Source organism: Leucoraja erinacea, chromosome 6 (assembly GCF_028641065.1).
Source record: "Leucoraja erinacea ecotype New England chromosome 6, Leri_hhj_1, whole genome shotgun sequence".
NCBI lineage: Eukaryota > Metazoa > Chordata > Chondrichthyes > Rajiformes > Rajidae > Leucoraja > Leucoraja erinaceus.
Genome location: NC_073382.1, coordinates 67,512,656 through 67,540,410, shown reverse-complemented (window position 1 = coordinate 67,540,410; position 27,755 = coordinate 67,512,656). Strand labels below are relative to the sequence as shown.

The window sequence follows — 27,755 nt, the reverse complement described above, 5'->3', positions numbered from 1 at the left end:
ACTTGGATAGATGCTGGTGTCAGTAATAGCAGGGCTGCCAACTCTCACGCTTTGAGCGTGACACTCACGCATTTCAGCCAATTCTCACGCCCTCACGCTGAAGACAGAATTCTCACGCTGACAGGCTGTCTTCAGTCCCCGCACAGCAAAGATCCTACAGCGGAGCTGCACAGTTTGTCTCATGTTTGCGCCACATGACAGCGATCTGCACGTATAGGGGAAGCGCGTCGGTCCCGGGCAGCGGGTGTCAGCGCTTTTGTGAGCCGTCTGCGAGCGCTGCACTTCCGGCTACCGCGGCAACCTCGCTCCCTCCGTCCCTCCCTCCTGCCCTTCAACTCACACGGGAGGGGAGGAAAGAGGGAGGGGAGGAAAGAGAGGGAGGGGGAGGATGGAGGGGGGGGAAGGAAAGGTGTGTGTGTATCTCCCTGTGTGTGTGTGTGTCTGTGTGTGTGTGTGTGTGTCTCCCTGTGTGTGTGTGTGTCTGTCTCCCTGTGTGTGTGTGTGTGTGTGTGTGTGTGTGTGTGTCTCCCTGTGCGTCTGTGTATCCCTGTGTGTGTGTGTCTCTGTCTCCTTGTGTGTGTGTGTGTGTCTCTGTCTCCTTGTGTGTGTGTGTGTCTTCCATTGTGTATGTGTCTCCCTGTGCGTCTGTGTATCCCTGTGTGTGTGTGTCTCTGTCTCTGTGTGCGTGTGTGTGTGTGTGTCTTCCATTGTGTATGTCACAACAATGAAATTGTTGTCCAGCAAAATGATGGTGAGATCAATGTAGTGTGAACCTATAATCTGTTGATGCAATAATAAAACTGACAATTGTTTCTCAGAAACACGCTTCTTTAAATAATTGCTTTTAGCAACAAAAGCAAAACCTAAAGCATAACACTAGTTTAAAAGCCAGGCTCCCAGAAACAGAAAATCAAAGCAAGATACAGAGATTAATTAATTAATTGATACAGGGAATAGTATAGGAGGCAGTGACTGCGGTGGAATAGAGAATAAAATGACAGTAAAACAGAAGCCTTGAAGATTGGCGATAGATATAAAATGCTGGAGTAATTCAGTGGGACAGGCAGCATCTCTGGATAGAAGAAATTGGTGACATTTCGGGTTGAGATCCTTCTTCAGACTTGAAGGTTGAGCTGAGTTGTTCATTAGAGTGATCACCCAGTGTGGAGGAGACAACTTTGTAAGTAGTGAACGTGGTATTCTGGAAAGTGGGAGTGATTTATTACATAATCTTGACCATGAATGGTGGGGATGGTGAGGGTTGGAGGTTGAGTATTACAACTCCTTGTTGACGTGGATAAGGATAATGGAGGGGTGAACCAGAGTTCTGTGATGCGAATGATTCTCTTTGAATACCAAACTGAGTTGAGGAGCAACAACTATGTTTGGTCTCAAGCTGGAGATGATAGAAATTGCAGAGAATGAAGTCTTTGGTGAGCGTAATGACAGGTTAAGAAGAATCTGATCTTGATTTTGAGGGAGAGGAAGGAAAGAAAGTTTGCATGCGCACAAGAATAGTGTTATTACATGCTGTGTCAGTTAGAGAGGAGGTGAATCTTTGGTTGAACAATAAAGGAAACGGGTCAGAACCACTGATATAATTTTACTGAAAGGCTCAACTGAGGTAAGTATTACACAGGTAAAAAATGGCGGCCAACTCCTAATCTAAAGGGCCTGTCCCATTTGGGCGCCATTTTAGACGACAGCCTGAAAAGAGGTTGCTGCGTCGTGGTAGGGTCATGACGTGTGGTGACGCATGTAGTGACGCGCAGGTGATGCGCGGTGTCTCCATGCCGCCCCAGGATTTTGGAATGTTCAAAATCGTCGCGCGACATCTGTGTGTCTTATCATGTCGTGCGCCCTTTTGCACGATGACGCACGGGTGACGTGTGGTGACGCACATTCATTGCCTATGCTAATTTATTGGGCGTCATCGTGCGTCACAATGCATCACCATGCGTCAATAAGCGACATGATTTATAGGGAAGCTGGGTAATCGAATGACGTCATGTGCCCCAGATGACGCAACCTGTCGTATCTTGCCGTATCGTGTCACGGGTGGACGTACATTGACGCCGCTTGATGGCTGTGACGTCACAGGCACTGTTCTATGCTGTCATATGCTGTTGCATACCGTCCTATGGCGACGCATTGTGGCGCGTGTCCTGTGCTATGGTGATGCATGTCCTGTGCTATGGTGATGCATGATGACGCAGAGTGTCGTACCTTGACACGGTTGTGTCTTAAATAAGTTTATTGGCCAAGTATTCACATACAAGGAATTTGCCTTGGTGCTCCGCCCGCAAGTGACAACGACATACAGTTAGGAATGACACATAAAACATTAAACATTAATAATGAAACATTATTGATTAAACATGTGAATTGTAAAATACCAGAGCAAAAGGAGGCTACAGATTTTTGGTTATGGAGTAGAGCAACTACTCATGGGGGAAAAAGCTGTTTTTATGTCTCGCTGTGGCAGCTTTGACAGTCCGGAGTAGCCTTCTAGAGGGAAGTGATTCAAAGAGGTTGTGACCAGGGTGAGAGGGGTCAGAGATGATCTTGCCCGCTCGCTTCCTGGCCCTTGCTGTGTACAGTTCATCAATGGAGGGAAGGTTGCAGCCAACGTCGGATGTCGTTCTTGGTGGCTGAGCCAAACCAGACCATGATGGAGAAGGTGAGGGCCATATAGAATTAGACCATCATTGCCTGTGGCAGATTGTGCTTCCTCAGCTGCCGCAGGAAGTATATCCTCTGTTGTGCCTTTTTGACAGTGCAATCGGTGGTAGCCCCCCATTTAAGGTCCTTGGAGATGATGGTTCCCAGTAACTTAAAAGACTCGACAGAGTATTTTCTCCTAAACCTACTTGACGGTCTTTAGGCAACATCGGGCGTCAGTCACTGACGCCTGTCATCGCTCATAATATCGCAGTGGGACAGGCCCTTGACTGTCTGCAGTGACTGAGTTAATGCACTGACGTGCATCTGTCAGAGAACTTGCAAGCAGTATTCCCTGATAGCTGCTGATGGTGTCAAGACTTTTAAATAAGTCTGTCTCTAAACAGACTTTTATGCAACACCATAAAAAAAAAAAAAATTTAAAGTAAAAGAAATAAGTTTGGCAAAAGGTTTAGTAAAAGTACCATGACATACACAGATCAACCAAATGGTCGCAAAGTAAAATGGGCTGTGATTGTCATGCTTATAACGATGTTTTCAGTCTAAACAGAATCATTACAGTAATAAAACAGTGAGGCACAAGGAACTGCAGATGCTGGTTTATGGAAAGAGCTGGAGTCTGAAGAAGGGTCTCAACCCGAAACATTGCCTATTTCCTTCTCTCCGTAGATGCTGCCTCACCTGCTGAGTTTCTCCAGAATTTATGTCTACCTTCGATCTTTCCAGCATCTGCAGTTCTTTCTTAAACACGAGCTGGAGTACGTCAGCGGGTCAGGCAGCATCTGTGGAGAACATGGATAGGCGACGTTTTGGGTTGAGACCCTTCTTTAGAATGATTGTCGTCGGGGCGAGAAAGCTGGAAGAGAGGTGAGGATGGAACAGAGCCTGGCAAGTGATAGGTGGATACAGGTGAGGAGGGGAGGGGGGAGTTGATTAACAGATAGTAGAAAAAAGCCTGGAAAAGAGAAAAGGTGGGAGATAAGGATAGAAGTATGAAATGTGAAGCAACTGGAAGGAATATCAATGGAAGGGGATGGGGGATAGGGGAGAAATGCATCCGGGTGGCTCAAGGTATGCATCCAGGTAGCTTTAAGCGAGGAGAGGGGGAAAAGAGCATGTACTAGTATGTTAGCCGCCTAAAACTGGAGAATTCAATGCTCGTAGAATTGGGTTGCATGCTCGCCAAGTGGAATATATGTGTTTTTCATGCAGTTTGCTTGTGGCTTCACTCTGCCAATGGAGGAGGTGCTTGACAGAAAAGTCAGTGTGTGGATGGGAAGAGGTGTTACAAAGATTAGTCACCAAGAGATCCAGCAGACATTGGCGGACCGGGCACAAGTGTTCGGCGAAACGGTCACCAAGTCAACGCTTGGCCTACTAATGTTAATGAGGTCACACCAAATACAGTAGATGAGTTTAGAGGAGGTGCATGTGAACCTCTGTCTCAACTGGAAGGTCTCAGATGAATATAAGGGAAGGTGTTACATCTCCTGCTGGTGCAAGGTTAAGTATCTGGGGAGGGGGTAATCCCTGCAACTTACTAATGTTTGACGAAACATAATAAAACAAACTTGATGACTTTAAATGCTTTAGTTGATATTAATCAATGGATGCATCAGTGAATATAAAAAGATAATAAGCAAGAGCAGATGTAGGCCATTCAGTCCCTAAAGCCCACTCTTCCATGTAATGGGTTATACAGGACCCAATCTTGGACTGTTTACCATTTTTCAGCTTCCCCGCTCCATACCCCTTGACGTCCTTGTAGTTCAAATGTCTTCTTCCTGGCTCTGTCGTAAATTAGTTTAGTTTAGAGATACAGCGCGGAAACAGGACCTTCGGCCCACCGAGTCCGCGCCGACCAGCGATCCTTGCCCACTAACACTATCCTCCTACACACTCGGGACAATTTACAATTTTACCAAGCCAAATAGCCTACAAACTTTGGAGTGTGGAAGGAAACCAGAGATCCCAGAGAAAATCCACGCAGGTCACAGGGAAGACGTATAAACTCTGTGGAATTGGAAGAGGAAATAAAATGCCATTCAAGTGGGTGCTCGAGGTGACCATTGCAGATAGAGTGCATGTATTCGGCAAAGTCTTGTAGGTCTCAACAATGTAGAAGAGGCTACTTTAGGAGCACTGAAACATTGACTGGCCATTTTCCTTCACAAATGCTGCCCCACTGAGTTTCTCCAGCAATTTGTTTTTTTTTGGCTCCTCAATTCAATTCAATTCAACTTTAATGTCATCGCACAAATACAAGTATCAGTACAACGAAATGCAGTTTTGCGTCAGTCCGTAGTAGTTGTACATAAAGAGAAAAAAAACAAGAAAAAAATTGAAAGAGAGAAGATACAGAATAATCAGGAAATACAGAATGATTAAACAAAGGGGGACGGAGGGACCAGAGAAATCTATCGTCGGGACTCCGAGTTCAGCAGTGTGATTGTGTTGTTATAGAAGCTTGTGCTCATCTGCTGGTACGTGAAGCTCCTTACCGCCTCCCTAGGTATTGGGGTGTGTCTCAACAATCTTCCCAGAGGAGTCTCAGACACCGTTTTCGGTAGGGATCCACTGGGCACCGAATGTGCTGCGCGGTTTGACTGGCCATTGTCCTTCAGTGCAAATGCTGTACCCCGTGAAGCAGGTGGTCAGGATACTCTCATGGCAGCGGTAAAAGTTGGTCAGGATCTGGGGGGACAGGTGGGCTTTCTTGAGCCTCCTAAGGAAGTAAAGGCGCTGCTGTGCCTTTTTGATCTGTGGTCACTTGTATCTTTTTAAATCTAAAATGTTTAGTGAACCTTGTCTGCTTCCTACAGGTTTTCAGCCACTTAGTACATTTCACATTTATTTGTATTCCCTATCTATCACTCCCTTTTGACATGGATGGAAATCTAATCAATAGTTCATCGTCTCTTCTGTCTCATTGTGCTCACAATACTTTTGGCTAAGTATCCCAGAATGCATCAACTGTCACATTTGTTGTGTCCCAATATGAAACGGCTGTATCTTTATATATGTGCTTGTTAAAAAAATCATTGTCTGTATAAAAAGTGCAGTTAGTTTCGAGACACACTTGTTCCAAGTGGCTGCAGTCTGTGTAAACATGGCAGTTACTGTCATCCTGGGGTCTTTGTTTATACAGCTACACTTCATGAATTCAAGGTAACAGCTATTCAATATCTTATAAAAGACTACAGTTGTCTGATATAACCGAGGCATTCAATAGAACTTGTTGCGCGTCTGGAACATGCTTATATCAGTGGCTTTTGTAATAACCATAAATATTCTAACTGTGTCCACAATAGTGGTTGACTTGAAGAAACCTTGGTTGATAAAGAAAATACTCCCTTTCTCTCAGTGGCTTTTCAATTAATGGACAAAGGGAGAGATGAAACGAAGGCCAAGGATTTGGAAGATTTAGCAAATAAGCAGGAGACACGCTGTAGGCTAAGTTTGGCCGATATATTCAAGAGAGAGTTAGTTTTCATTCTTAGGATTAACGGAATCAAGGGATATGGGGAGATAGCAGGAACGGGGTACTGATCAGCCATGATCATATTGAATGGCGTCGCTGGCTCAAAGGGCCGAATGGCCTACTCCTGCACTTATTTTCTATGTCCCTATGTAATAAAGACATTTCCTCCTTTTAGGAGTTTTCTTGTGTAGTTGGGGAGTGGACTTATCCGGTGTTGGTGGATGTCTCCAGGCCAGAAACTTCTGGTTAAGGAATGTCACCTGATGAGCTGTTGAAACTGGCTGGGTCACACTCTGGGTGGGAGATGAGTTCACCAGCATGGTTATAGAAACGTTTGGTTAGCTCTGCACAGATGATGTGGTCATAACTCCTAAATAGTGGGAACAAAATACTGCAGATGTTGGAAATCCAAATCAAGAACAAAAGGCCCTGGAATTGCTGAGCAGGTCAAGCAGGATCATAATACACGAATTGATGCTCAGATAAAGGGCTTTTCATCGGTAGAAATAAAGAACTGCTGATGCTGGTTAATGCACAAAATGACACAAAGTGCTGCAGTTATTCAACAGGTCAGGCAGCATCTCTGGAGAACGTGGGTAATCATCCGACTCTTCTTCAAGCCTTGCGATTAGGGGCGGCAAAGCTGCTGAGGCTGGAGCTCCCGAAAGGTCGGTCGCCAACCATTGACCTGCGAGCTCCCGATGTTACTGACCACAGGGCAAGCGGCCGAAGCCTCTGAAAGTAGCGGCCACAATTGCAGCACCACCACAGCCTCTGAATGTCAGCCAGCTCCGTGAGTCCACATGCTCTGTGACCGGAACCCTCAAGGTTGATCCCAGTTGGAGGTCGCCCAGCTCCTCGATGTTAGGCCGCAGCGTGAACGGAGATACGAGATGGAATAAAAATCGCATCTCCGTTCAAAAAAGATATTAAAAAACGTTTCCCTCCACATAATACACAACTAAAAATAGACTATTACATCCATCTAACCTTAACGATAAGCCAAAGAAGAGAACGAGATAGACTGCAGACGAGTCACAGACGCAGCGCCACCACCTTGGAATGAGGACTTCTTGGATGTTCTAGTATGGAATACCTCATCTTGGGTGCAGATGCGGCGTAGACGGAGGATGCTCCAGAAATGCTGCTTGACCCGCTGGATTACTCTAGCATTTTGTGTAATTTTGGGCCTTTTCACCGAACTCAACAAAGTGGGAAATCAATTCTGTAAAGTTGCAGAGAGTGGGACGAGGTTAAAAGAACAGAGGAGGTAGACAAAAATGCTGGATAAACTCAGCAGGTGAGGCAGCATCTAGGGAGAAAAGGAATAGGCAACGTTTCAGGTCGAGACGCTTCAGACTGATGTGGGGGGGGGGGCGGGAAAAATAAAGGAAGAGGCGGAAACAGTAGGTTATGGGAGAGATGGGAAGGGAAGGGGAAGAAGGGAGAAAGCCGGGACTACCTGAAATTGGGGAAGTCAATGTTCATGCCACTGGGGTGTAAACTACCCAAGAGTGAACTTCCCGAAATATGAGGTGCTGCTCCTCCAATTTGCGGTGGGACTCTGGCCATGGAGGAGGCCCAGGATAGAAATGTCTGATTCGGAATGGGAGGGGGAGTTGGTGCTGAGCCACCGGGAGATCTGGTTGTTTAGTGCGAACTGAGTGGAGGTGTTGGGCGAAGCGATCGCGAAGCCTGCGCTTGGTCTCACCGATGTAGAACCGTTGACATCTGGAACAGCGGATGTAATAGATGAGGTTGGAGGAGGTGCAGGTCAACCTCTGCCTCACCTGGAACAATTGCTTGGGTCATCGGATGGAGTCGAGGGGAGAGGTAAAGTGACAAGTGTAGCATTTCCTGTGATTGCAAGGGAAAGTATCAGGGGAGGGGGTGGTTTGGGTGGGAAGGGACGAATTGACCAGGGAGTTATGGAGGGAGCGGTCTCTGCGGAAAGCCGAAAGGGGAGGAGATGGGAAGATGTGGCAAGTGGTGGGATCCTGTTGGAGGTGGCGAAAATGTCGGAGGATTATCTGTTGTATGTGACAGCTGGTAGGGTGCAAGGTGAGGGCAAGGGGGACTGTCCTTGTTACTAGTGGGTAGGATGGGGAGTGAGAGCGGAGCTACAGGATATGGAGGAGACCCTGGTGGGAGCTTCATCTGTAGGCGAAGAGGGGAACCCCTGTTCCCTAAAGAATGAGGACATCTCCGATGCCTTGGTTTGAAACACATCATCCTGGGTGCAGATGCGGCGTAGACAGAGGAATTGGGGGTAGGGGATAGAGTCCTTACAGGAAGCAGGGTGGGAAGAAGTGTAGTCCAGATAGCCGTGGGAGTCAGTGGGTTTGTAGTAGATGTCGGTCAGTAGTCTGTTACCTGTAATGGAGATAGTGAGGTCCAGAAATGGTAGGGAAATGGTCCAGGTGAATTTGAGTGGCGGATGGAAGTTAGTGGTGAAGCGGATGAAGTCAGTGAGTTCTCCATGGGTGCAAGAGGTAACACCAATGTAGTCATCAATGTAGCTGAGGTAGAGTTCGGGGATAGGGCCACAGTACGCCTGGAACAAGGATTGTTCGCCGTAATCTACAAAGAGGCAGGCATAGCTGGGGCCCATGCGTGTGCCCACAGCTATGCCTTGGAGTCAAAGAAAAAGTTGTTGGGGGTAAGGACCAGCTCTGCTAGGCGGAGGAGAGTATTAGTAGATTGTGATTGGTTGGTTCTGTGGTCGAGGAAGAAATGGAGGGCTTTAAGACCCTCCTGGTGGGAGATGGAGGTGTAGAGTGACTGGACATCCATGGTGAAGATGAGGGAGTGGGGGGCTGGAAAACGGAAGTCATGGAGAAGACAAAGAGCGTGTGAGGTGTCTTGGATATAGGTAGGGAGGGATTTGACCTCGGGGGATAGGATGGACTCGAGGTATGTGGAAATAGGTTTGGTGGGACAAGAACAAGCAGAAACAATGGGTCTGCCAGGACAGTCAGGTTTGTGGATTTTGGGCAGGTAGATGGCCATGAGGGGGAGTCCAAGAGGAGGGGGCCCGTTGGAGACGGGAGAAGTGATCATCACTAGGGGGTGAGGACTCCTTCCCATGGAAAAATGCTTGCATGTGGAGGCGACGGAAGAGTTCTGTGTCCACATTGTGGCGGACACAGAACTCATTGAGGTGGGGACGGAAGGGAACATAGGTGAGGCCTCTGCTGAGGACAGAGAATGTCTGAGATAGGGACCAAATTACCTCCTTCGGTGTTATGAGGTAAAATAAGATGTTTATTATTTCTACAATATAATCTGCTCAAGCTACATCTTTGCCAGGAAGCGTATGTTTAACTGCTTGGAACCCACTGTAATACTTGTAGTTCCATTTGAATTTTTACATGTTGGCACCATCTAGTTATTGCAATGATTACCAACCAGCATACATGTGATTGCTGGAGTTATTTTCTAAATTATATTATTATGCAGATATTTGTGTGTGCAATGCGTTCTCTGGAAAAGCTCTGAAAGTTATCTGTGAGTTGAAGTCAGCCACCGTTTCTTGGGGGAAAGCTGACCAAGCCACTTATTTGGCAATGGTAGCCAGAGACTATCAGCTTCATCTGTTTGTTGCAATATCCTCTGTTGAACTATGAAGCCATTAGTAGATAGAGGGCGCCAGTTTGTGTGCAGAACACAGTGCACAAACAGAGTGAATTGATAATGGATTGAGATATAAAGAAAGCTGACAGCCTATTAGTTCTTTGAGATTTAGTAGATGAGGAAACGTATGGACGAGTGTGCATTTCACATAGAGGGCTATTGGAGAAGATTAAAAGGAATGAATTGGTGGTGTGAAGCAAATTGAATTACAAACGGATTGAAAGGAGAGGACAAATGATTGAAATCTGGATTTTCATAGTCATTGAGAGTTATTAGCAGTTTCTTTTTCTGTTTTCTTCTGCTTTTTAGAAAGTCAGCACTATCCCCACGCTCATGTGCATAATCCTTTTAATAGTATGAGTGGAGCAGATTGAGTCATTAATTGCTCTCGTAATAATAGTTCCAAACTAACTTTGAAAAATCTGCTGTGTGGTTTTAAAAATGTCTTAAATTTCCAACATGTTTTATTTGTATTCCGTTTAACGTTAAAGGTATTCAAATGTTTTTAGTTCAATAAGCATGTTGCTATATGGGTTTTATGCATATAATATTTTCTTTAATTAAATTCTGCATATTTGTTCCTGATTTTTATCCAGGTGCCACAGCTATTTTAATTCCACGCCTTGATTTAGTGATTTCATTCGTAGGAGCCGTCAGCAGCAGCGCTCTGGCTCTCATCTTCCCTCCCATTCTGGAGATCATCACCTTTTCTGGAGAAGGTGTCTCCATCTGGTTGCTTCTGAAGGACATCCTCATAGCACTGATAGGAATCATTGGCTTTTTGACTGGAACATATGTGACTATAGTGGAAATCCTCTCTCCAGAAATGGCTTCAGTGACTGAACTCGCTACCAGTCCTTCCTTCAATGTCAGCTCCACAGTACTGGACACTTGGGCCAATGCTTCAAGGACATGAAGAAAATATACTACAGAGTGGCTCGTCAGAGGAGTTCTGGAAATTATCAACTACCTTTAAACAATGTGGGAATGGAAACATTGCATTGGGTATTTATGCTCTTCACTACTACTCGAATGGTTTTACGCACTAACAGATATGACACGTTGGTTGATGAGAATGCGGTCTTGGCTGCATCCATCATAAGTTGTTCCTGATTATTTGGAAAGTGTTCACTCCAACAGTCTCTATTTTTGCCATCTATTGTCTACACGGCTGCTCTTTGGGTCTTGGATAAATGGATATTACAGTCCAGTATTTTCCTTTAATTGGGAGATGTCAAACTTCCACTCTGAATCTCTTTTAGAAAGACTATGCTGAGACAAGAAACCGGAGATAGGCACAAAAAGCTGGAGTAACTCAGCGGGACAGGCAACATTAATGGGTTACATTTCAGGTCAAGACCCTTCTTCAGATTGATGAAGAGTCTCAACCTGAAATGTTACCCGTTCCTCCTCTCCAGAGATGCTGCCTGTCCCGCTGAGTTACTCCAGCTTTTTGTGTCTATCTTCGGTTTAAACCAGCATCTGCAGTTCCTTCTTACACAAGAAACCTATGAAATGGCTATTGTCAATGTGAATCAATGCATAAAATGTCTTGACACTAACATTTAGATACTTTTCATAAAGATCCTTCATGGTTGTGTTTGTGACTTGTTCCATCTATAGAAATTGTATCTACCTATAGGACATAAACTCACAGATTTGACTCATTAAATGAGGTACAGGGGCTTGAATGTTTCTCCATCAGCTGTCATGTTTTCCACAATAGCCATCATTTTGTCTAATTCAATAATTCATTGAACTCAGTGTTGGTTACATTGGAGCCGAAGGACAATGACAGTTCACCAACTCAGTAATAAACACCTGGTGAACTAAAAATAATCAACCGTTTACATGTTTGTATGACTAAAAATTGCTGATCTCATCTAATGGCAACTTCCCAATATAAAATAATATCATGCAATTTGGTATACTGGTGATTGGGTTCAATTGTGGACCCTTTGTATGAATATCACTGACAAATTCAGATCAAATCTACTTTCAGCCGAGCAGCTCAGATAGACCTCGCCATAATTCAATTATTGTTGCTGTAGTTCAAATACAATCTTCAAATGGCATCTGCACATGTGCATGGTCACAACAAAGGTTTCAAGTGCCAACAAGGGTGGCAAGAGGAATTGGCGATAATAGATTTGGTCATGGGTGGTAGCAGCTCTAGGACTGGAGAGGTAGAAGAGAGGAATATAGATGAACATCCAGTGAAATGGAATGGGGTGATAGTAAAGATGGTGGATGGTAGTGATTTTCAATCAGAACTATGGAACAGGTGAGGGTAGATCTGCGATCAGAGAGATGGAATAGATGATTGTAGATTTAGGATCGGGGAGATCGAATAGGTGGTAGAAGATTGGGGAAATGGGACGTATGATTCTGTAATCAGGGAGGTGGAACAGGAGATAGAAGATTTTGAATCAGAGAGGTGGAATGGGGGCGATTGTAGATTTAGGATGAGAGAAATGGAATAGACAATAGTGCATCTAGAATAAGAGAGGCGGTACAGGTCCTGATAGATTAAGGATCAGAAAGTTGAGCAAGTGATCGTAGATCTGGGATCAGAGAATGGAGCATGCAGAAAGAGATCTGGGATTTAAGAGGGAGGAAAGGGGATCGGAATCAAATTAATGGAATCATCGAGGAACTGTGTTCTATTTCGTGTTGTTAACATTTATGTTGTTACAATCACCCTGCTCCACCCCTCAGTCTCTGTTATATGTTGAAGACAAAAACAGGATAATAGAAGGGGAATATTATGCTGAGCCATTGTCAAGTACTTCAAGATCCCAATCTATATTGTAATCTGCAGTTTTCTGTCCCTTTCATATTGAAAATCCCATATGTGGTGAGTTAAAATAATTGATACCACAATCATTTAATGGTGAACTATGCACTAGTGTAATAACATATGCAAAATGCAATTTTTTGAAAATAAGTTAAAGTTTATTCATTTATATTTGATTATGTTGTACTATATATAAACATTTAATTGTGTTTTGTAGCTCATTGATACTGCAGAGCTGTGTTGTACAACAGTATTTCAGTCTTATCCTCTAATGAAAATAATCTGGTGTCAGCTAATCTGAATTTATGTGCGTGTGGAACCTTTGCTCAAATTTAGCCAGTTTGGAAATATGATAATGTGACTTAAGGAAGCATAAACATTCAGCTTCTTTACAATCCTAATGATTAGTAATTGCTGCTCATTCAGTTGACCTGACCCTTGAAAGTCTGGCGAAAGGTCTTGACCTGAAACGTCACCCATTCCTTCTCTCCAGAGATGCTGCATCACCCGCTGAGTTACTTCAGCATTTTGTGTCCACTGTGTGATCCTTGAAAGTGTTGCATTTGTTCATTGTGACACCCAGCCACAATTGTCATCAAGGAGGCTCTGCCAGTGTAATTTCATGGGATTCTCTGCTGTCTTCAGGCAACTCTCTAGTTCGTGACTTTAGACTGGTGGTAAACTTTCTTGTTTCCTTGTGGATGCTCGGGTTCTCCGTTTGCTCAGGGCTCTGTTTGGAATTGTAGAACAAGCTGCTTGTTACTTGCCATCATATAATTGGGGCTGCAAGCGGCGAAAAGCCTCAGAGACGCACTGCTGCTGCTGGAGAAGAGGATACAAAAAGCTGCTGTAACTCAACGGGACAAGCAGCATCTCTGGAGAAAAGGGATGGATGATGTTTTGGGTCGAGACCCTTCTTCAAACGATTCAGAGCAGCAGCCTCAGGAGGCCCAACGGTAAGCTGCTGCCGTAGGGAAAGGGCATCCTACTTGTGATGAATGGATGAGTAGGGAAACCAGTGATTTTGTTTCACTGCCGATTCTGTGATGTAAACTTTGGCACCAGCTGAAGAACCACATGCATGTGGCACGTTGCCAATGCGATCCCGCAAGATGGTTCTTGTTACACACTCACCTCATTCCATGCACATGAAATAAGGTGTAGATGCCTCACAGACCCACAAAACAATAGGAGGTGAAACATTTAAGCCGGTGCCTGCAAAGATAAAGTAACAGTACATCATCATCTTCCTGATCTGAGCATCAGAAAGAGGCTCAAGGAACTGCAGATGCTGGTTTACAAAAAAACACACACAAGGTTCTGGACTAACTCAGTGGGCTCAGGCAGTATCACTGGAGGACATGGATAGGTGAAATGTTGGGTTGGGGCACTTCTTCACAATATAACATGGAAACAGGTTCTCTGGCTTACAATATATAGTCTCCATCAAGTAATCTACTACAATAATTCTACACTAATCCCATTTTTTTTAAAACTCAAAACACAAAGTACCACATAAACTCAGTGCCAGGCAGTGGCTTGCTGGAAGGTGAAAATGTGTCTGCTGGCATTGGATGGTATACAGAAGAGAAATAATCATTATAAAATTAAAGTATATATGAATATTTAGGAATCGAGGCAATGAAAATCTATTGGATGTTGTTATTATACCCTTCTGAAGTATTACTGGTCCAAACTACTCTTTAAAGGCATACTCGGTCTAACTGAGCACAAGTTAGCAGAAACGTCCTTAACACAGACTATTGCTATTGGTGTGGGCAATCATATTTGGGGCAGACAGACTGCCCCTCAGGACCATTTGTTGCATCTTCCAGTGGACCTGTCAGATTTTCAATGGGAGTGAACCTTCCCTTGGAAGCACTACTGCTTACTAGAAAAGCACAAAGAGAAATAAAATGGGAAAAGGTTGCAAGGTTGCAACAAAGAGAAAATATTTTTGGGGGTATTTTTTACTAAATCATGCACATCATGCAACAAACCTATTAACACGTATACGGATGTTATCAGGTATAATTGGATTCCGGAATAATTCATTTTCTAGCACTTGGCACAATGTGATATGTGGAATTTAGTGTAACCTTTTGAGAATTGATATTTGATGTGAAAATAGAATATTCCTGGGAGTGCACCATTAAGACTCAGCAAAAATATTTAGTTTTATAGAATTATTAAAATTGGATAATTGTTTGGCTAGGAGTGTTGTCTCCACAATCTCCAAACTTTAAACACTATAACTATACTAGTGTTATATGATAATATTATGTGTTACAAAGCAGGCATGTGGAAAAGCAATAATGTACAAACACACCATCCCACAAATTATTTGCAAAGGTGAATGAATTTCCACAGGTAACAGTAATGAGCCATCAATTAAAGGAATATAGCTTTTTGAGTATCATCTTTGTTATACATTACAATTACTGGTACAGATTTCACTGATAACAAGCACAATATGAAATACATAAGTGGAAATAGAATATCCTATTATCTTTTGATTTCTCCTGAACAGTGTTTGCATTCTGCTCTTGTTTGCCAACAAGAACATCCTTGATCATACTTACATTAACTTCTGAGACTGTGAAGCTGATTTTGCATTGTACTCCTTAAGGGTAAAAATGATGTTTTGAGTTTCTTCCAGTTCATTATGAGGGTGATTGCTTTTGTTTAAGGATTTCATTACAGACCAGTACAGGCACAACTGGGTTGACATATCAAAATATTTATTTTAAACTTGATAAGACGTTGGGGTTTAAGGGCAGACTACTTTGTCACAATCATGCCTCCGTCTGTTGACGTGGTCAAATAAACTCATGGTCTTTATGGACCTTGTAATATACTGTAATAATAGTGTACTATTGCAGGTAAAGTGCATTGCACCTAAGATTTCATGTGCTCTTTTGCAAATTATTTAATGTTAGAAGATAAAAGTGAAATATTTTTGGAACATTTAAAAGAAAGTTTGCTTTTGTAAAATGCCTTAATTAGAAATGTTGTGATTTATAAGTGTAATAAAATAATTGTAATAAATGGTTTCAAAGCCAGCAATGATCATTAGAAATTATAAATGTTATTTGACTTTTTGTAGAACTTACAAATAAGAGTGAAATAAACATTTAAGTTAGATTATTGTTGGGAAAGTTGATTATTTTTTAAGGTAAGTCGGGAGGGATGTGCGGTGTAGAGTGGCCTCTCCAGGGTATTGCCTTGTATTAACTGTGAAGATAGGTTGGACAGACTGTGATTGTTTTCTTTCGAGTGTCGGGGTGGAGAAGGAGATCTAATTGAGATTATAAGAGGATAGACAGTCAGACCTTTATTAATGGGTGTAATTGTCAAAGAGGATGCAACTTTCAGATGATAGGTAGGTTTATAGGAAATGTGTGCACCAATTTCTTTACTTAGAGAATGGTGGGTGCCGTAAGCAGATACAATAATATTGGTTTATTATTGTCACATGTACCAAGATATAGTGATAAACATTGTTTACCGATCTATGCAACAAAGCATACCATAAATAAATAAATACAATCAAACCATACACAAGAATTCAAAGAGAAAAATACAGATTGCAGAATGTAGTGTTACAACATTATAGTGTTACAGCCACAGAGAGAGCCCAAATTTAAAAAAAAAATGTACAAGGGCTGCAACAAAGTAGGTTGGAAGATCTTTAAATAGGCTCATAGATATGGAGGGATATGAATCATGTGCAGGCAGAGAAGATTGGTTTAATTTGGCATGGGCATTATAGGCCAAAGGGCCTGTTCTTATGCTGTACAGTTCTATGTTCTGTACTTTAAGTCTAAAACCAATCTCCAAACAAGATTGCTAGATGATGATGAATAAGATATTGTACGGCTTTACATAATAAATATTACTTTATGAAAAGGTTTATCAAAAAGCTCATCAAACCCTGCAAGATCATTTGCCATAGGACAATGATAACAAGGATGGAAGTCAATAGCTAGAGAATAGCTATAGGTTATGCTCATAAAGATCCAAGGTGTTGTTTGGAGCAGTCCACAACAGGAATGCAAACACACACAAATAAAGTGCAGTGCTGGTTCGCCATTATGAAATAATATCTTGGTAAGGGAACAAAATAAAATTTACAAAAAGCACTTTGGGCAAAAATATTAAGATATATTGCTCTGATGCTAATGTTGGATATACACGAGGCTTAACATGTAGGATGGGCGGGGGGGGAGGGGGTGTGTGGGAGGGCATGTGTGGGCAGCGGTGTCTGGAGGGGGGGGGGGGCGAGTGCTCTGAGAAAAGACGGGAAGAGCCATGGGGTAGAGGAGGTAGCACGGGGGAGGGGAAGGCGCTGGAGCTGGGGGGACAGTACGGTGGTGGTGCGGAGGGGACACACAGCGGGCGGATCAGTAACTGGTCGCTCTCCTCCGCTGGGATCAGATTCTCTGCTTTCCGTTTGACCGACATCTCTGGCTCTGCGCCAGTTCTGGTCCGTCCGACAATTGTGTTCGGTTGGAGGCCTCCACCGGCCTCAGCTCCAGTAAAGACGGCGAGCTGCGATGGTGTAGGAAGGGGCACCGCCATCCCAGCCGTGGCAGTGACTGACAGGAGAGGAGACCAATCTGCGCATGCACAGTTTTTCAGATTTTTAAACCTCAATAACTTTTAAAATATACCATCGATCAGAAGAAAACTTGTTGCACTTGAGCACAGGAGAATGGTGAGTGAGGTGGGTAAAATACGTAGTGCTATCGTGTACCGTTTTAGCACAAATGGAAAAATCACTCAAACCGGAAGATAACAAGATCAGAGTTTTAGTTACGTATAGATAGATGTACAGAGTAAATTCAATACACAGAGAATGGTGGGTGCTTGGAATTTGCTGCCAGGGGTGGTGGAGAAAGCAGATATGGCGGTGGCATTTAAGAGGTTTTTAGATAGATATATGAATATGAAGGGAATGGAGAAATATGGATCACATGCAGACAGAGGAGATTAATTTAAGTTGGCAGTATGTTCTGCACAGACACTGAGGGCCAAAGAGCCTGTTTCTGTAGAAAGAAAGATGCAGATGCTGGTTAAGGCATCCAGTCTGCACATCCTGCCTTAAGAAGGGTCTTGCCCCGAAAAGTCACCTATCCATATTCCAGGGATATTGCCTGACCTGCTGACCTCCAGCACATTGTGTTCTTCTGGGCCTGTTTCTGTATTGTACTGCTTTATGTTCTATGTTCAGCTGAATGCGAAAGTCAAAATATTGTTCTCAAATTCTGGAGACCTATTCCAGCAGTTGTTTTTAACATTAAGCTCTGCATGGAATCATCTGTTGGCATCTTGTTGGGATCTCTCAAGCTAAATCTTCTCAAATGCTGCACTCTCAAATGGTAAGTTTTTTTTCTGATTATTCATTTAACATTGTTTAATTTTTGTGTTTTCAAATATGGAATCTACTTATTTATTTCAGTATTGATTGTTCATCTGTACTTGACTATTCACTTCATTTTGTATTTGTTTTTATAAATCTCAATGCTAAAATTGTACAAAAAGTAGTGAAATTCAATTTTGCTTTGGTTTATTATTGTCACCACCATAATGTCCGAATTTCAACCAATAACAAGACAGAGTACAGGAAGGAGATAGAGAGCTCAGTCGCTTGGTGTCAAGATAATAACATCTGCCTCGATGTCAGCGAAACAAAGGAGCAGGTCATCGACTTCAGGAAGCTGGGTGGAGTACGCAGTCCAGTCTGGGTCAAAGGCACTGAAGTGGAGATGATGGAGAGCTTCAAGTTCCCAGCCATAAATATCCCAGAATTTATCATAGCCTTCCCACATTGATGCTATGGCCAAGAAAGCAAAGCAACACCTCAACTTCCTGAGAAGACTAAGGAAATTTGGCCTATCTCCGAGAACTCATTGGTAGTTGATCACCGCACATATCTAGTACATTCAGAAAGTATTCAGACCCCTTCACTTTTTCCACATTTTGTTACATTACAGTCTTATTCTAAAATGGATTAAATTCATTTTTTTTATCATCAATCTACACACAATACCCCATAATTAAAAGCGAAAACAGCTGTTTAGAAATTCTTCAAATTAAAAAGAAATAACTAAATTATCACATTTACATATGTATTTAGACCCTTTACTCAGTACTTTGTTGAGGCACCTTTGGCAGCAATTACAGCCTCAAGTTTTCTTGGGTATGACGCTACAAGCTTGACACACCTGTATTTGGGTAATTTCTCCCATTCTTCTCTGCAGATCCTCTCAAGCTCTGTCAGGTTGGATGGGGAGCGTCGATGCACAGCTATTTTCAGGTCCCTCCGGAGATGTTCAATTGGGTTCAAGTCCAGGCTGGGCCACTCAAGGACATTCATAGACTTGTCACGAAGCCACTCCTGCATTGTCTTGGCTGTGTACTTGGCTGTAGTTGTCCTGTTGGAAGGTGAACCTCCACCCCAGTCTGAGGTCTAGAATGCTCTGGAGTAGGTTTCATCAAGATCTCTTTGTACTTTTCTTTGTTCATCTTTCCCTCAATCCCGACTATTCTCTTAGTTCCTGCCACTGAAAAACATCCCCACAGCATGATACTGCCACCACCATGCTTCACTGTGGGTATGGTATTGGTCAGGTGATGAGCAGTGCCTTGTTTCCTCTAGACGTGACACTTGGCTTTCAGGCCAAAGCGTTCAATCTTGGTTTCATTAGACCAGAGAATCTTTTCTCAAGTGTCTGAGAGTCCTTTAGGTGCCTTTTGGCAATCTCCAAGCGGGCTGTCATGTGCCTTTTACTGAGGAGCGGCTTCCGTCTGGCACACTCTACCATAAAGGCCTGATTGGTAGAGTGCTGCAGATATAGTTGTCCTTCTGGAAGGTTCTCCCAGTGGAACTCTGGAGCTCTGTCAGAGTGACCATCGGGTTCTTGTTCACCTCCCTGACCAAGGCCCTTCTCCCCTAATTGCTCAGTTTGGCCGGGTGGCCAGCTCTATGAAGAGTCCTGGTGGTTCCAAAGTTGTTCCATTTAAGAATGACGGAGGCCACTGTGCTCTTCGGGACCTGTAATGCTGCAGAATTTGTTTTATACCCTTCCCCAGAGCTGTGTCTCGACACAATCCTGCCTCGGAGGTCTACGGACAATTCCTTCATCTTCATGGCTTGTTTTTTGCTCTGACATGCACTGTCAACTGTGGGACCTTATTTAGACAGGTGTGCGCCTTTCCGATTCATGTCCAATCAATTTAATTTACCACTGGTGGACTCCAATCAATTTGTAGAAACATCTCAAGGATAATTAATGGAAACGGGATGAACCTAAGCTCAATTTTGAGTGTCATAGCAGAGGGTCTGAATAGGGGCGGAAAACCCAGGGGGTTTTGAGAGGTGGGGGACATCCCCCCAAAGTTTTTGTAATCCGGAGATCAAGGGCGCCGATTGGAGGAGAGAGACGTCGGTCGGCAGGCAATGGGGGCGGGACATGATTCAGCGCGATGATCGTAGGAGGGAGACGTGGCACAAACCTGCGCTTCATCCGCAGCCAGGATAAACCCGGCCGGCTCTACGGCGCTGTCCTGTCCCCTCCCGGTACCCGCCCCTCACCCAGAGAGGTTGGCAGCAAAGATCCTCCGCTATAGGATCTAGGATCTTTGGTTGGCAGTCAGACGGGCCAGCGCAGAGAAACAGCGCTAAACCCAGCTAACTCTCCCTGCCCCGCCAGGTGAGCTTACCACCCTTCCTGGACTTGCGGGAAATATGGCCAGCGCGGAGAAGCAGCGCTGGTGTCCCATCAGTCCAGACAGGGCTGTAGTTAACCTGGTGAGACAGGCAGAGTTGAGCTGCATTTAGCGCTGGATTGAGCCTCCGAAGTCTCGCGCACGCGTGTGTGAGTACGCGCATGGCCGCCAAAAAATTGTGTCCCCCGTCCCCTCCATGTTTTGATAGCGAGTTCCGCTCTTGGGTCTGAATACTTATGTAAATGTGATATTTCAGTTATTTCTTATTAATTACTTTGCAAAAATTTCTAAACACCTGTTTTTGCTTCTTCATTCTGGAGTATTGTGTACAGATTGATGATTTTTAAAAAATTTATCAATTTCAAAATAACACTGTAACGTAACAAAATGTGGAAAAAGTGAAGGGGTCTGAATACTTTCTGAATACACTGCAGTATTGAGAATTAAAAACACAACACTGTTTTGGACGTGACAGTTTTAATGCAGGAGCTCACCACATTATTGTCATCCAATGAATGCTCCCAATCTGCCAAAATCAGGTAACAAAGTGCAAGATAAACTTAATCTTGAATTTAGATGAGAAAACCATTGAATTTTTCTTTTAAATAGGGGGAATAAATGGTTTTGCCAGAGAATTGTATGGACTTGATGTACAACTTGGAACAGATCGAAGGACTCATTTCATATCCTGACATTCTTTATTCTATTGAAAGGTCATTCCTCATTCACAGTGTGAAACTTATGAATCTCATTTGAAGCAGCTTATCAGCCATTGTCCACTATCCAGTATTGATAGTGAAGAATTGTAGGTTGGTTATTTATTTCACAAAGAAAGAGAATTAGCAACAAACTAATGTTCCAGATCACCTACAGTTGTACTTGAAAGGAGAATTGTTACTTAATGGACTGCATTTGAATCCTTTTGATTCACTGCTGCTGAATCTAAATGTAATCCTGGGACTGCAGCTGAAATGCAAGGACGAGGATGAGTTTGAGTGGATGAACTGTCAGCGATTTCCACTTTTGACAATTGTTATATAAATAAAGTAAATTTATAGATGTCTTATAGATCATTATATCTTCATTGTTTGAACATATGTTGTAGCATGCAATACAATTTAAGGGAAATAATTTTAAGGTGGTTCATTAGTTATTAGTTGCAAATAATATAATAAATCATAAAGAATTTGACTTTTATGTATATTTTTTAGATGGATACTAACTTGGACTTAATTTGTACTGTTGGGAATCTGCAAATGTTATGCATCTTGTCTGTACACCAGGCCTTTAGATAATTCAGGGTGAGGATTCAGTAACAGGCATGATACACGATGCTTGCAGAAAGAGTCCAGTTGCTCTGCTGCAGGTTGAACACCGATTTTCTGGCAGTTGATGGTCCGCCTGCCCCCTATGATCCAGGCGACAGATGGCTTTGCAAACTGAATGTGAATGGAATTACCTGCCGACCCATCCCCAGCTCCCACCGTCTCCCCGGACATTTACAGCCTTGGTTTCTGACCCCACTCCCAACTCGCGAGGTGCACCAGCGAGCCCCTCTCACCTGTTGCTGCTCTTGCTGTCGGCAATAGCTTTATCCGCTCAGTGGATCAGGCAGCATCTCGGGAGAACATGGATAAGTGATGTTTCAGATTGACATGCTTCTTTCGGCCAAACACAAGGATACTTTCTTTTAAAAAATATATTTTTTTATTAGAAGCATATGCATATCATAACCAAAACACAATTTGTTTACCAATTACATATTAACACAGCTTCTATTTATTTATTTATTTATTTATTTATTTATAGATTTTTTGAAAGATAGAGCTATAGAACGAAGGGAGGGAGAAAAAAGAAATAAAGATTTTTTTTACCAATAACACAATTTTGGAGATGGGTCTGTAGATTATAAAGTGTAATTATTCATCCAATCCTGGATTCAAGTTTCAGTCTAGCTTCCGTGCTGGACCAATTTACCCTTTCAGAAAATCAATAAATGGAGACCATATTCTAGCAAATAATTCTGGTATGTCAGTTAAGACAAGTAATTTTTTTCCAAGTGTAAGGTCTCAGATATCACCATAATCCACATTTTAATTGTGGGGGTTGTTGGGTTTTTCCAAAATTTTAATATTCATTTTTTCCCCAGTTATTATACTGTAATCAAGGAAATGTATTTGGTTTGATGTAAGTTTTAGGCTTTGTTCTGATATTCCTAATATTAGTTTTGGATCAGGATCCAATTGGATATTAACAACAGAAATAATTTTAAAAATATCCGTCCAGAAATTTTTAATTTTTGTACAGTTTACAAAAGTATGAGTTAAATTAGCTTTAAATGTTGACATTTGTCACAGATAGGAGAAATATTTGGAAAAATTCTATTTAATTTTGTTTTAGAATAGTGCAGCCTATGTACTTTAAATTGTATTAAAGAGTGTCTGGCATTTAACGAGCATTGATGTATATGTTGTAAACTTTCATCCCATATATCTTTAGGATTATTTATAATGGGGTGAAGGAGTGATAAATTATCCAATTTTAAAGTCATTTTTAATTGTTTCCAAGTTCGTATACCACTATATTATCGGATTTTCACTATGTTTTTTTATTCAGTTTTGTGGGAGCTAACAAAATCAAGCCAATTTCAAAAGGTAAACAATCTTCCTTTTCCATCTTTAACCAATCTGGTTGTTGATCCATATCTTCCAACCAGAAGTTCATATTTTTAATATTAACTGCCCAAAAATAAAATAAAACATTTGGTAAAACTAATCCTCCATTCATATTGGATTTACATAAATGTTTTTTACTTATTCTATGGTTCTTATAATCCCAAATAAAATTTGTAACAATAGAATCAACTTTAAAAAAAAAAAAATTTTGGGGAGATATATCAGAATTGATTGAAAAGGGTACAGTAATTGTGGAAGGAAAATCTTTTTAATGGCATTAATGCTACCGAGCATTGAGATGGGAAGTGCTTTCCAATACTGAATATTCTTATGCAGTTTAAGTAAAGGGGGAAAACTTAATTTAAATAAAGAAGTATGTTTCTTAGTCACATACATTCCTAGATATTTAAAAATGTCGTAGACTATTTTAAAAGGAGATTGTTGCAATGCATGTAGGTTAAATTCCATTATTGGCATAATTTCACTTTTGTTCCAATTAATTCTATATCCCGAAAATGAGCCAAATTGAGTTATAAGATTTAGTTAGTTTGGAATGCTAGTTTCTAGATTTGTAATGTATAGTAATAATCTGCGTATAAATAAATTTTATTAACTGTATCTTTAGTATTATACCCATAGATTTCTGGATGGGCTCTAACACTTTCTGCAAGTGGTTCAATAGCTAGAGCGAATAACAACAAAGATAATGGGCATCCTTGTCTACAATCTCTAGATAAATTAAATTTGGGTGATAACATTTGATGTGTCAATATACTAGCTGTTGGGTTAGTATATAGGAGCTTAACCCATGTACAAAACTTCTCATCCAGTTGAAATGTTTCCATCAACGAAAATAGATAGGGCCATTCCACTTGATCAAATGCTTTTTCAGCATCTAACAAGTTGACTGCTAAATCTACATTAGCTATTCTATTTGAATAAATAATATTAAATAATTGTCTTAGATTATAAAATGAATAACGTTTTCTGATAAAACCTGTTTGATCAGGATGTATTAATTTATGAATCACTAAACTTAATCTATAGGCTAAAATTTTAGTTAATATCTTCTGATCAGTGTTTAAAAAAGCAATTGCTCTATATAAACCTGGATCCACAAGGTCCTTATCCATTTTTGGTATGTGTTATTGTTGATTCGTTTAAAGTTTCTGGCAGTTTTTGTTGAGTAAAAGCATAATTATATAATGTCTGTAGACGTTGAGAAATCAAATCATGAAATCTATATTACTAAAACTAAGATCTTGACCACTTTCTGACTTTCTGTTTCGTGATTTCTGAAAGAACGCCGCCGCTTACGGACGTCATTTTTGGCCACCTCGCTCAGAGTCCCCATCCGCTAAGCTGGACCAGATGATTTTTCCCATCGATGAAACATAAAAGAGTTATTCATATTTTAAAAATGTTGACATTCTCTCTGCTGCCCCTGCTGGTGGGAGGGGGGAGGGACTATAAAACCTGGACGTGTTGTGCCACAGTCAGTCTCTGCAAGATGGGGGAAGTGAGAGGGCCACGTCTCTGTTTGAGCTGTGAATAACACTGAACACATGTCTACTAAACTGAGTGTGGTTTTACAGAACTTAAGTGCCCTTAATGTGGTTTGCAAAAGAACATATGGTTGGTTTGAAGGGAAAGGGAAAGTTTGGGGGTTTTGGGTTGAAGTAAAAAGCACTGCAAATGGTTATTTGGGGGTTTTGGGTTGAAGTAAAAGGCGCTGCAAATGGTTGTTTGGGGCTTTTGCGTTTAAGTGAAAGGCACTGCAAATGGTTGTTTGGGGGCTTTGGGTTGAAGTGAAAGGCACTGCAAATGTTTGTTCGGGGGTTTTGGGTTGAAGTGAAAGGCACTGCAAATGGTTGTTTGGGTGTTTTGGGTTAAAGTAAAAGGCACTGCAAATGGTTGATTGGTCTAAACTTGACAACTTCCTGTTTGCACTCTATATTGATTTTAGATAAAACACTACCACTTACGGCTGTGATTTTTGGCCATCTTACTCAGTCCCCCTCCGCTCATCAGGTGCAGAGGATTCTTCCCATCAATGAAAAATAAAAGTGTTATTAGTAGTTAAAAAATGTTGAGAATCTCAATCACGCCGTGAAGGCCACACCCCTTCCGGTGGAAGAGGGAGGGATTATAAAACCATGAAGTGTGGGTGTGGCTCAGTCTCTGCATGATAGGGGAGGGAGAGGTCACAACTGTCTGTGAATCAACTGAACACACTGAATGTCTATTGAACTATGAGTGTGGTGTTTTGTGTGGTTTTATGGTGGTTTCACCCTGCTTGAAGTGGTGTGAAACTGCACTGAATTTGGTGACCTTGCAACCTGCTGAAAGTGGTATAAACCTGCACTGAATTTGGGGGGCTTGCACCCTGCTGAAAGTGGTATGAAACTGCACTTGAATTCGGTGGCCTTGCACCCTGCTTGAAGTGGTTGGAAACTGCACTTGTATTCGGTGGCCATGCACCCTGCTTGAAATGGTAGGAAAATGGATTTGAATTTGGTGGCCTTGCACCCTGCTTGAAATGGAATTTCAAGGAATAACCGTGGGTCAACTGCCAGCCCATCAGCTGTGAGTGAGCTGCCAGCACATCAGGCTTGAGGGACTGAGCTGCCACCCCAAGAATTCATTTGGCTCATAATGTCCATACTAGCCCTCTGGAGACCAATCCCTTCAGCCCACAACACCCATGCCAGCGCTCCAGAAAGCCTCCCCCCACTTGCCACCAATATTGGAGTTGGTGGAGAGGTGGAATATTGCGTCGGGGGACCAGCCCTCCCGTGTGAACATGGGACCCAACAGGTCCCACTTAGTCTAGTTATTTAATAAAATTCAGAGCTTACACCATCAGGGCCTGCGGCCTTTCTGTTTTTCAAAGATCTAATGGACTCTTCAATATCTTTTACTGATATTTCAGCACCTTATAATTCCCTCTCTTTCAGATCTAAGCCTGTAAGATTACATTTCTGTAAAAATGTTTCCATTCTTGCAGGACACTCTGTCGTTTTGGTTGAATAAAGTGTTTGATAATATTGTAAAAATCTGTCATTGATATCCTTGGGCAATGTTAGTGTTTCTCCCATATCTGATCTAATTTTATGAATTGTTTGTTCCCCATTCAATTTACGAAGTTGACGAGCTAATAGTTTTTGTGGTTTATCACCAAGTTCAAATTGTAGTTGTTTAGTGTGTTGATAAAGTTTTATGATTTGATCTGAATATATTTGATTTAACTTATATTTAAGTGCAGCGATTTTATTATGTTTTATCATAGAGGGGGCGGCTGCATTCTCTATATCTAATTGCCTTATTTCCATTTCCAATACATGTTGTTTAGCACGATTCTTTTTATTATGTACGACTTGTGAGGAGATTAACGCTCCTCATACAAATGCTTTGAATGTTTGCCATAGAAGGGAGACAGATGTTTCAGGGCGGTCATTCTACTCGAAAAACATATTAATCTGTGTAATAAGATATTCGTAGCATGCTTTTAAAATTTGAGGGTTAAGTCTCCATTGTGTCTGCTCCTCGGTCATTCCATTTAGTTTAATCATGAATGTTAAAGGTGCATTATCTGAAATTATAATATTATGATATTTCGAATTATAAGTAAATGGGATAAGTTTAGAATCTACTAAAAAGTAGATTATTCTTGAATAAGTTTTATGTACCGTTGAGTAAAATGAATATTCTCGACCAGATGGATTTTCGATTCTCCAGACATCTTTGATATTGGTAGTGTTAATGTATGAATTTAGTAATTCACTTGCCTTGGATTTTATTTTCCTTTGTCTTGATGATCTATCCAGATAAGAATCTAATGTACAATTTAAGTCTCCCCCAATTATCAAATTATCTTGTGTAAGTTCCAGAATAGTATTAAGTGTTTTCTTGAAGAACAATGGGCTGTCAAAATTTGGTCCATAAACATTAAGAAGGATCACTTTTTAAAAATATAATTCACCCACCAGTATAATATATATACCATTGATATCCGCAATGGTTGATATATGTTTAAAAGGTATACCATTACGGATTAAAATTGCAACCCCTCTAGACTTATGAGAGAATGAGGAGTGATATGTTTTGGCAATCCATTTTGCTTTCAATCTATGTTGCACTTCATTTTTAAGATCAGTTTCTCGAAGAAACATTATATCAGCTTTGAGTGATTTTAAATGTGCTAATACTTTACCTTTCTTGATTGGTTCATTAATACTCTTGATGTTCCAACCACAAAATGTAATTCCTTAAACCTCAGTTTTCATATTAACATCTTGCATCTTATGGGTAGGGTGGCCTATAAAAGAGCAGATGGTTCAACACACTAAACCCTACATTCTACCCAAACACAGGATAGATGAATTTTAGATTTAATGTCTTCATCCCGAACATATCTCCTTAAAAAAAAACGTATACTTGAATTTAATATTAAAGTTGTAATTAAATGAAGAGTAAAACAAGTGGAAAAATAGATGGTTGGAAGAGTGCAAAGAAAAGAAAAAAACTACATCTACAATCAGTGTAGTTAGTGATAGCCACACTAGCGTGGCTAACCCTCTAAAGACATCCGTAGCCTATACTAGCTCCGTGCTTTAATAAAAAAGAAAATGTCAATAAAAACAATTTGTATAAGGGAGAGGGGGAAAACATTTTTAGGTGAAAAGAATTTGTAATCCAGTAGTAGAACATTTTTATTTTCCTAAAAAAATATTAGTCAAATATTTAAAAAAAAATA

The 27,755-nt window shown here is 41.6% G+C and overlaps 1 protein-coding gene across 3 annotated transcripts in view; it reads left to right on the top strand.

The window, feature by feature from the left end:
- The window catches only part of slc36a4 (solute carrier family 36 member 4), a 411,562-nt gene that overhangs the window by 331,284 nt on the left and 52,523 nt on the right, over positions 1–27,755 (top strand). The window contains exon 11 of one of the 3 annotated variants that reach the window (XM_055637280.1): positions 10,393–15,735. The exons of the other annotated variants lie outside the window; for them this stretch is intronic. Within the exon in view, the coding sequence (XP_055493255.1) occupies positions 10,393–10,712 (320 nt within the window). The 3' untranslated portion in view covers positions 10,713–15,735. Of the gene's footprint in view, positions 1–10,392; positions 15,736–27,755 lie in introns of those variants that run through there. 3 annotated transcript variants of the gene reach the window in all.